This window comes from Trichechus manatus, unplaced genomic scaffold (genome assembly GCF_000243295.1).
Source record: "Trichechus manatus latirostris isolate Lorelei unplaced genomic scaffold, TriManLat1.0 scaffold00049, whole genome shotgun sequence".
In the NCBI taxonomy this organism is placed as follows: domain Eukaryota; kingdom Metazoa; phylum Chordata; class Mammalia; order Sirenia; family Trichechidae; genus Trichechus; species Trichechus manatus.
In genome coordinates, this window is record NW_004443985.1 from 2,110,878 (window position 1) to 2,120,754 (window position 9,877).

Genomic DNA, 9,877 nt, shown 5'->3' on the forward strand with positions numbered 1-9,877 from the left:
GGGGGCGGGGCCATGCAGGACGAGGGGCGGGGCCTGGGAGCTGGGGCGGGGCCGGGACCGGCCCAGGTAGGACCTCCGGCGGGCCGAGGGGTCCTAGCCGCCTTCCCTGCCCACAGGGCGCTGTGCAAAGGCTGCCGCTGCCTGGAGCTCGACTGCTGGGACGGGCCCAACCAGGAGCCGATCATCTACCACGGCTACACCTTCACTTCCAAGATCCTCTTCTGCGACGCGCTCAGGGCCATCCGGGACTATGCCTTCAAGGTGGGCGCACCCCTGGGGGAGAGGAAGAGAATGCTGGGGGTGTCCACCCGCTCCTAACGTGCCCTCGGGCCTCCAGGTGTCCCCCTACCCCGTCATCCTGTCTCTGGAGAACCACTGCAGCCTGGAGCAGCAGCGGGTGATGGCGCGACACCTGCGGAGCATCCTGGGCTCCATGCTGTTGGACCAGCAGCTGGACGGGGTCACCACCAGCCTGCCCTCCCCCGAGGTACGCGGTGGGAATATTGGTGCCCAGAGGAGAGGGCACGGGACTGGCTGGGAGGCCAGGTGGGTCTTGATTAGCTGCCCCTTCATCCTTAGCAACTGAAGGGGAAGATCCTGCTGAAAGGGAAGAAGCTTGGGGGGCTCCCGCCCCGCGAAGGGGAAGGTGGCCCCGAGGCCAGTGTGGTGTCAGATGAGGACGAGGCTGCCGAGATGGAGGACGAGGCAGTGCGGAGCCGCGTGCAGCACAAACCCAAGGTCCGAGGGGGAGCTTTTGGGGTGGGCAGCCCTGGGTCCCTTCCCACCATCATCCCACTGTCACCCGTGGGATGTCTGCCTTGTCTCAGTTCTCTGTGCTGCCACTCAGACCCTCTGCCCCCCACCTCTGTCTCTGGGTTTCTGGCACTCTCAGTACCCACCCTGTTCCAACCTCTGAATCTAACCTGGGCCTCCCCACGGCCCCCAGGAGGACAAGCTCAGGCTAGCGAGGGAACTCTCCGACATGGTCATTTACTGCAAGAGCGTCCACTTTGAGGGCTTCCCCAGGCCTGGCACCCCCGGGCAGGCCTTCTACGAGATGGCGTCCTTCTCCGAGAACCGTGCCCTCCGACTGCTCCAGGAAGCGGGTGAGCCCCTGCTCTGCGACCCGAGGTTACCAGCCATCTGTCTGGCCATCTGGGCTGGCCAGGGCCAAGCTGGCTCCCCACCCCACAGGACGTCGCCCAGAGTTGGCACTCCCTGCTCTGTTGGCAGACAGAACTGGGGAGGAGGGGCTCAGCCCTCACCAGAAGGCCTCGGCTTCTGACAAGCCCCACCCCCCTCAGGAAACAGCTTTGTCCTCCACAATGTGGGGCACCTGAGCAGGATCTACCCTGCCGGCCGGAGAACAGACTCCTCCAACTACAGCCCCGTGGAGATGTGGAACGCCGGCTGCCAGATCGGTAGGGGCTGGCTGGGGCTGCCGGGCAGGCGACCAGGGGCCTGCAGCCTTAGAGGCCATGCAGTGGGAGGTCCCAAGCAAGGCCGGATGCAGGGGCTTGTGGGCTCCAGAGCTGGTAATCTGGGCACCTCAGTTTGGAAATGTCTCCCCACGAGCAAGTCACAGTGTCCGAATCCCACCATCAGCACAGCGGTCCTTTGGATTCTGATGTCAAAGATTGAACGTGTGATCCGTGTAGTGGGTCAGTTAGGGTGGCAGGTGGGCAGTGAGATTGGAGAGGACCCTGCTTCTGACTCCCATGTGACCCTAGACCTCAGTGTACCCTGGGTGAGCTGGGCTCAAGGGCCCCCCCAGGCCCTGCTGCAGCCTCTGGCTGTCCTTCCTGCTTGTAGTGGCCCTGAACTTCCAGACCCCTGGCCTGGAGATGGATTTGTACCAGGGCTGCTTCCAGGACAACGGGGCCTGTGGGTATGTGCTGAAGCCTGCCTTCCTGCGAGACCCCAACTCCACCTTCAACCCACGTGCGCTGACTCAGGGGCCCTGGTGGACTCAGAAGCAGCTCAATGTCAGGGTATGAAGGGACACAGGAGGGGCAGGTGCCCGTGGGCTTCTCTTCCTGCTCACCTCGCTACCATTCCCGAGCACTTAACTGTCCCCTGCCTTTCCTCAGGTCATCTCAGGCCAACAGCTTCCGAAAGTCAACAAGAACAAGAATTCCATCGTGGACCCCAAGGTGACAGTGGAGATCCACGGTGTGGCCCGGGATATGGCCAGCCGCCAGACCGCTGTCATCACTAATAACGGTACGTGCCAGGCCTGGGCTGGGCTCAGCCACTGGAGCTGGCATCCAGGCTGCTGACACCATGCCGCACCCCTAGGTTTCAACCCGTGGTGGGACACAGAGTTTGACTTCGAGGTGGCGGTGCCTGAGCTTGCCCTGGTCCGCTTTGTGGTGGAGGATTATGATGCCTCCTCCAAGAACGACTTCATTGGCCAGAGCACCATCCCCCTGAACAGCCTCAAGCAGGGTGAGTGTTTGTCGAGGGGAGGGGGCGGCAGGGCTGGGGGAGGCAGGTCTGGCATCTCCTGGGCTGCGGCCACCTGTCCTTGGCACACCCTCCTGAGTGACCGGAACTCTGTCTCTGTGCTCCTTGCTGTTTCCACCTTCCTGCCCTTCCGCCTGCCAGGATACCGCCACGTCCACCTCTTGTCCAAGAACGGAGACCTGCATCCATCAGCCACGCTCTTTGTGAAGGTCTCCCTCCAGGACTAGGCTTGGGGATTCCGGTGGGGTTGGCCGAGTGGGCCAGGCCCTCTCTCCGCCCCGGGGGCAGGGGTGGCGTGGCTGCTCCCAACCTCGCTCGGAGCTAGAGGCCCCCATACTACCTTCAGCTGCTGCCTCTCTGCGGTTCCAGGAGCTGGTCCAGTCCCTGGAGCTGCCCTCAATTCCGTTAGAACACACTGCAGCCCTCTCCGTCCTCCGGCGAGCCCTGGGTCGAGGATTTTTATAAAAATCATAGGACTAAGCCCTGTGGTTTCTTTACCTGTTTGTTGTGAGTTACCATTGAATCGGCTCCAGCTCATAGTGACCTTATGTGTAACCCGTGAGGCGCATGCGTGTGCACGCGTGTGTCCCAGAGCCCTGCACCCCAGTGCCTCACTCCTCACCTTCCTCACACTCAGACTGGAGTTAAGGGATGTCCGTCCCCCTGGACAGGAGGCAGCCATCCGTGAAGGAGGGCACAGACCCTTGCTCCCAGCCCCAGAGGCCTCTGCCCTGGAGAGGTGGACCTCCTGAGCGCCCCAGGCTTGAGACCACACCCCACACCTCGTGTGAACCACAAGTTGTTTTTATTGACAAAGTCCGGGGAGGACCCAGGAGCCTCTGAGTGGGGCCTGGGGGGTCGTGAGCAGGGTCTGCCCAAGGTTCAGGTCTGCCTTGGGAAGGCCACACCCAGGGGTCTTGGGCGTGTGGGGGCACTGGCCGGGGAGGGGCCTGGGTTCAGAAGAAGCCATGCTGCTTTTTCTCCTGCTGCTGCTTCCACTTGGCCATGCTGTAGAATTCTTCCTTGGACTTCCCGAAGATATCGTGGAAGTCAGAGTCTGACAGATAGAACTGGGGGGCAGGTGCAGCAGGAAGGGTGTCACCTGAGCCTGTCACCCCAGGGCTCAAGGCTCTCCCATACCTGCCTGCCGTCCACCCCATCCAGAACGTACGCCCGCCCGTGCCTGAAGCCCCTCCATTGGTGGGCCATGCCTGCCTGCCCTCCACCCATCCAGAACGTACGCCTGCCCGTGCCTGAAGCCCCTCCATCGGTGGGCCTCGCCTGGGCTCCCCCAGCTCAGTGTTAGAGGCGTCACTGCTGCGGCCTGCGTGGCAGAGGCTCTCAGCACCCACCTCCTTGCGGGCCGGGTCCACGCCCTCCGGCAGGTCCTCGGCGGCCTGGTACATGAGCCGCTCACGGGGCAGGGCCCCGCTGATAATGGAGCTGTTGCTGCTGGAGTAGCTGCTGGTGCTGCCTGCCTTGGAGCCCAGCTCATTCTCTGCGCTGTCCCGGGGACCCTTGAGGGCCGGCAGGGTTACGGGCCCTGCTGTGCCATTCCCCCGCGGGTTAGATAGCCGGAAGTTGTTGACTTCCTGCCCAGAGAGGAGGCTCAGGTTGGGAAAGGTGGGGATGGTCGGGCCCCAGGGCAGCCACACAGCCCACCTGCCCTCTTGCCCCCAACTAGAGCCCTCCTACCTCCCAGGGTCTGGACCCCTCCCCTGCGCATTCTGGACTGTGCCTTGGACCCCAGGAGCAGTGACCACTGTGGGGGAGGCCCCAGCACTCACCGCTGTTACCTTGATTATGTCAGCTACTGCTCCTAGGCCGCCCTCCACCATCTCCTCATAGGACTGGCTGTTCTGGGGGCAAGAGTCAGGGCTGGGGCAGGCGAGGGGCACCCATGGGACCCAGGAGGGGGCCCCCACCCACCCTGAAGGTCTCCGGGCAGGGCAGTGCCTCCTCCCTCAGCCTGCCATGGGCAGGCCCCCTGCCCAGGATTAGGGTGGGGCTGGGGGTTTCAGGCCTCACGGTCCACTTGTAGGGGTCCCAGGCGGGGAACCATCCAATGAAGGTAGGAGGCTCAAGGCCCTGCTTGACCAACACAATGGGCGTGGCTGGGCTCCTCCCTGCTGGATGGGTCTTCAGGTACTCCTGGCCCCAGCCCACCGCCTCCTTCCAGCTGCGTGCTGCTTCCCCGAGCCACAAGAAGATCTGGGCCGCAGAGAAGGCCTGGCATTGGGGCTAGTGGATGGGCTGCCCGGAGCTGACCACCTGCTCCCTGCCCCATCCATCAGATGGTCTCAGAACCCCACACGCATCCCCTGCCAACCAGTCATGGCAGGCGCCATCCCCACACCCCATACACTCACACCAGGTCACCGGCATGCATGCATTCATCCAATTCACAGACACTGAGCACCTAGTGTGTGCCAGGCCCTGTTCTAGACACTGGGGATTCGGCAATGGAAAAAAAGTGAAAAATTCCACCTTCATAGTGCTTTCATTTTATTGGGGGAGTCAGAAAGATAAACAAATAATAGAACATATAGTATATCAGATGGAAAAATTAGGCAGGGAAAGAAAAAAAGGAGTGTGGCGGTGGGAACCTTGCAATTTTAAATCAGGGTCAGAGAGGGCCTGACTGAGAAGATGACGTTTGAGCAAAGATCTGAAGGGGCAAGTCGTGTGTGTGTCTGAGGGGAAAGGGTTCTGACAGCCAGTGCAAAGGCCCTGTGGTGGGAGCGTGCTGCCATGTTCAGGGAACACAGGGAGGCCATTGTGGTCGAGCAGAGCGAGCGACATGGAGCGGGGGGCCAGGTCACACAGGGCCGTGTCGGCTTAGTCATGATGCTGGCTTTTACTCTGAGGGAGGTGGGGTGCCCACAGTCTCGTCACCACATTCACACAGAATCAAAGGCAGCCCCACATTCGCACAACGACACACAGACATACATCATCACGGCTACACAGACACACAGTCACCACCACACGGCCAGTCCGCAGGTCACACGGTCACAGCTGTACGCACACCCAGCCAGTTACACACAGGCTGAAAAACCATTGCGACAGCCACGCTGAAACACAATTACACTGTCACACAAATGCAGTCGCTCAGAGCCACTCACACCCACAGCCAGCCAGTCCCAGAGTCACGCACACACGGTCTTACAATACTGCCAGTCCCAGCCAGTTATGTGACTACAGTCAGAGGTACTGTCAGCCTCACACACACAGCCATGCACACAAAGGCAAATACAGCCAGACAGTGACACCCACGCCCCCCCACCCCCTATGTGGCCAGTCGTTCAATTATACAGTCACTCACTCAGCTGTGACTCATGTCGCCTGGAGTCACACACACCATCGTAAGACACACAGAGTTGCACACAACCACACAAGGGTCACAGATCACAGGAGTCCCAAGTACGGTCATGGTCTCCTGCAGCCTCACACGTTAGCACACAGTGACAGACTCGCCCGTGGCCTCACATCCACAGTCCCACAACCAGAGTCACATGGCTAGACACACAGTCACACCCACCACACCTGGGTACCCCGGCACACGAACACACCCCCCGACTCATGCCCCAGCCGGGCAGAGGCCGCTGCCTTACCTCCTCCCAGGTGTCCAATAACATGATGTCATACTTGTCCAGGTCCTCTTGGCTGAAGAACACCACCTCGGTGAGGACCAGGCAGCCCGACTGGCTGGAGCACTCAAACAGTCGTGGCTGGAGGCTGCAGGCCTCTTCAGGAAGCCTGGCCAGTGGGGGCAGCGAGGCCGTGAGGCCGCAACCAGTGCCTATACCTCATGCCAGGCCGGCCCAGCCCCGGTGCCCCCACCCCAGTGGCTAGGAAGCAGCTTCTGGGGACAGGAGGCATGAGCTCCTCCCAGCCCCACCCACCCCACAATCCCCACCAGGTGCACCCTGTGCCTCTCGGGCCTCGGAGTCTCCTTTCTGGCCAGGCAGAAAGCAGATTAGGCAATCTCCCTAGCCCCAGCCAAGCTGCCCCATGAACTTCCCCAGGAGTGGGCACTGCGGAAGGGGACAACTGGCTTAGCAGGAGGGTCTGAGTGCAGCCCCGCCCTCCTGGGATGGGAGAGCCCCACCCCTGCAGGAAGCCTCGGGTGCAGGGGGAGCAGGGATGGGGACAGTAGCACTAAGCTTAGGAGACTGGGGTGGGGGGTGGGTGCTGTGCATAAGGAGCAGCCTGGGACTTGGCCCCCTCCTCCCTTTAAGACTTCCTTCTGCCCCACGTGCCTACACACACCCTTTCCACTTACATACCACACACACACACACCCCTTACACCTGTTCTTGCACACCACACACACGCTGGATGCCCACATACCATATTACCCCCTGTGAACACACACTAGGCACACGACCCCTGGGCACTGTGTGACTGGGAACAGCCCGGTGCCCACTTGAGGTCCAGGATGGGTACAATGCAGGAAGCAGATTTGGCCAGCAGAGGGTGCCAGAGCCCCCACTCACCCTGCCATCTTCCAGATCCAAGTTACTGAGGGTTGGGGAGTGAGGGTGGGCTGTGGTCCTGGGAGCCCCTGGGGATGGGCAGCCAGGAGTCCTGGGTTCTAGTCTTGACTCTCCAGCTCTCTGCGTGACCCTTAATAAGTCACCCACCCACTCTGAACCTCAGTTTCCTCCTCAGTGTAAGGGGAACTCCCCTTCCTCCCAACAGTTACCTCTTATTGCTGGGGTAGGGAGCCGGGCCCCCCAGGGCCCCCCAGAAGTGGGGAGGCTCCTGACCCTCCAGCACTATTTCCTTGTTGTTCCTGGAGATGAGAGTGACCACCTTCCGTGCCATCTCTCGCTGGTCACCGCTGCAGCCCTGGCAAGCAAAGAGCTCGGTGAGGCCCTACAGAGGGAGGGTCTTCACCTCCAGTCCCATCCCCACCCACTGGGGCCGCTGAGGAGATGGGCCTGAGTCACAGGAGGCCTATGCTGATACACACACGAGCAGTGGATCTCCCTTCCTGCCCCTCTAGGCCCGAGTCTCCCCATCTAAGCAGTCCCAGATCCACAGCACAGGATGAAGGACCCTCGGCTGGGGCCAGGTCATTCATGGTCTAGGCTGAGGATCAGAGAAAACTCTAGCAAACTGGACTGGGCCTCCCTCTTCCCCAGGAGACATGAGAAGGGACATGCCTCTTGTTGAAGGCAGGCAGGAGGTGAGGGCAGAGGCTTCCTGGGCCTTCCCAGGCCCACCTGTCACTTCGGAACTTCCCCCAGGTTCCAGAGGGGACACTGTGGCCCCTGCCCCATTCCCACCCTCCATGCCCGGCTGCGTCCTCCAGGAAGTAGGCCACCCCTGCCCCCAGGCGTGGGTCGCATGGTGGGGGCTGGGGCTACCTTTCCAAACCAGAGGTAGCAGACGTCAGCGGTGAGCAGCACGAAGACGTCGCTGGAGCTGAGGGATGAGGCGCGGGCCGGCACCTCCATGGTCTTCGTGTTGTGGCTGTCCGTGCCTCGCACATGGAAGAGCCGTGTGGTAGGTGCTGGCTGTCCCTTCCCGTTGCACCCAGTGCCCCCCTACAAGAGGGCTGGGTCTCAGGCTGAAGTGAGGGGGCCGCCCCCCTGCCCCAGGGTGGGACAGACTGCCTTGGGGCTCAGCGGACCCTGGTTTTAAGCCACCTCTGTCTTCTGGACCCTCTCAGCGGGGAGTGTGGGGATTCTGTCAGTCTAGGGCCCTTTCTAAACGGACCTCTCATCCCAACTCTGAGGGCTCAGGGCCGGTTCTCCAGGCCTTAAATGGGGAAAGTGGGGACCGGTTTTGCCTGCGTGTAACCCCAGCCCATGGCCCCCTCACCCGTGTCTCCGCTTTGTGCCTGGCTCAGGGACCGGAGAAAAATCTCAGGCAGGGGTCATCCTTGGTGCTCCTGGGCCTCAGACAAGCACCAGGAGACCAGGGGGTGGTAGGCTGGGCCCCTGGCCTCAAGAGAGAGGGCTTAGCACGTGTCTGTAAAGGCCACAGGCTCACGGAGGAGGTGGCAAGGGTGCTGCCACAGCAGCAGAGTGGGCCATACCTGGAAGACCACCAGCTGGCCCTGGAAGATGGCGAGGAAGTGGGGGGGCTCGCTGCCCATGCTCACGTGCTCCTGCACCAGGGCTCCATGGTACACGAGGTCCAGCTCCTCGGCGTTGTAGCTCAGGGCCTTGACCTTGTCGGGGGTGGCCTGGTGGCCCTGTGATAGTACACCCTCAGCTCCTTAGCTCGGTCTTTATGTGCCCGCCACTCCCCCACCCCCACCCAGGCTGCGGTACCTGCCACAGGTACAGGATGTACTGGATGCGGCCCAGGTTCTGGTAGGTGTAGAGGACAAGGTAGCAGTTGCCTGAGTACAGCTGTCCATGATGCTTGGGGTCCATGGGCTGTCTGCATAAGTCCTGGATGCACCACACCTGGGGGGCAGGAGACCCACGGGCATGGCAGCTCCTTCACCTGGAGCAGCCTGCCCACCTGTGCCCAGCCAGGAGGTTGTAGTCTCTGAGGCATTCCTCGAGTGCCAGGAATGGGCTCACCCCCAGCTCCGGGCCCACTGTGCTTGTGCAAGGACCTGCAGGCAACCCTCTTCCCCTTGGGCCCTTGGCGCCGGCCTGCTCTCACCCAGGCCTCTGAGTTTGGGTGTGGTGCCAGGGATAAACTAGCGGTGAGAACCCCAGAGGCTGTGGAGGTGGGCCCAGCCTCTGCCACACACCCACGGCCAGCCCCGGCCCCACCAGTGACAGCCCAGTTAGGGGCAGACAGGCCCTGCACAGCTGCTCCATGCTCCGGCCAGGGCAGCAGAAGCCAGGCCGGAAGCGGAAGTGGGGCCCCAGGGGTCTTGGAAAAACTCTCTTTTTTTCAAATGTCACTTAAAAAAAACAAAGCCTTCTCAAGGCTGAAAGGAAAACATGTCCTCACACTTGGCACTGAGATTTGTTGTTCCTGTGGGTGACAGAGTGTGGTCTGGAGCCAGCAGACCGGGTCAAATCCCAGCTCTGCCCCACGTCGGCGCCGAGGCCTTTCTGAGCGTCAGTTTTTCCCACCTGTGAAACTGGGACAACACCCCCCTCACTGTGCCTTGACATGGTAGAAACGATGACACGACTCACACGGAGCCTGGCCACTGCCTCTGGGGAAGGTCTCCCCCAGACCAGAACATCCAGGATCCTGCCTTTTGCAGAAGGGGCAGGCACCGCCCACAGGCCGCCCAGGCTCCTGGCTGGGGCCCTCTCTCTGCCTGCTGGGCACCTGGGGGCACGGAGCGCTCCTCCTTTCTCACTGGCCCAACTCTCCACCTTTCTCTATCTCCTGCTCTATGGGCCCATCTGCCCGTCTCCCCTCTCCCATATTTCCCACTCTCCCCCCTCCCGCATTTCCCACTCTCCCCCCTCCCGCATTTCCC

General features: G+C 61.7%; 2 protein-coding genes across 3 annotated transcripts in view; one reads left to right on the plus strand and one right to left on the minus strand.

Moving 5' to 3' along the window:
• PLCD1 (phospholipase C delta 1) overlaps positions 1 to 2,693 on the plus strand; it is a 22,102-nt gene extending 19,409 nt beyond the window's left edge. For both annotated transcript variants that reach the window (XM_004377323.2, XM_004377322.1), the window contains exons 7-15: positions 117 to 261; positions 338 to 487; positions 580 to 738; positions 947 to 1,106; positions 1,305 to 1,421; positions 1,813 to 1,991; positions 2,091 to 2,223; positions 2,299 to 2,448; positions 2,608 to 2,693. In XM_004377323.2, the coding sequence (XP_004377380.1) occupies positions 117 to 261; positions 338 to 487; positions 580 to 738; positions 947 to 1,106; positions 1,305 to 1,421; positions 1,813 to 1,991; positions 2,091 to 2,223; positions 2,299 to 2,448; positions 2,608 to 2,693 (1,279 nt within the window). The remainder of the gene's footprint in view (positions 1 to 116; positions 262 to 337; positions 488 to 579; positions 739 to 946; positions 1,107 to 1,304; positions 1,422 to 1,812; positions 1,992 to 2,090; positions 2,224 to 2,298; positions 2,449 to 2,607) is intronic.
• Positions 2,694 to 3,422: 729 nt separating this feature from the next.
• The window catches only part of VILL (villin like), a 16,920-nt gene continuing 10,465 nt past the window's right edge, over positions 3,423 to 9,877 (minus strand). Inside the window, exons 12-20 of the mRNA XM_004377324.2 lie at positions 8,754 to 8,891; positions 8,516 to 8,674; positions 7,842 to 8,021; positions 7,175 to 7,320; positions 6,081 to 6,225; positions 4,495 to 4,677; positions 4,254 to 4,325; positions 3,819 to 4,058; positions 3,423 to 3,536 (exon numbers count right to left, since the gene is read on the minus strand). Of these exons, the coding sequence (XP_004377381.1) occupies positions 3,423 to 3,536; positions 3,819 to 4,058; positions 4,254 to 4,325; positions 4,495 to 4,677; positions 6,081 to 6,225; positions 7,175 to 7,320; positions 7,842 to 8,021; positions 8,516 to 8,674; positions 8,754 to 8,891 (1,377 nt within the window). The remainder of the gene's footprint in view (positions 3,537 to 3,818; positions 4,059 to 4,253; positions 4,326 to 4,494; positions 4,678 to 6,080; positions 6,226 to 7,174; positions 7,321 to 7,841; positions 8,022 to 8,515; positions 8,675 to 8,753; positions 8,892 to 9,877) is intronic.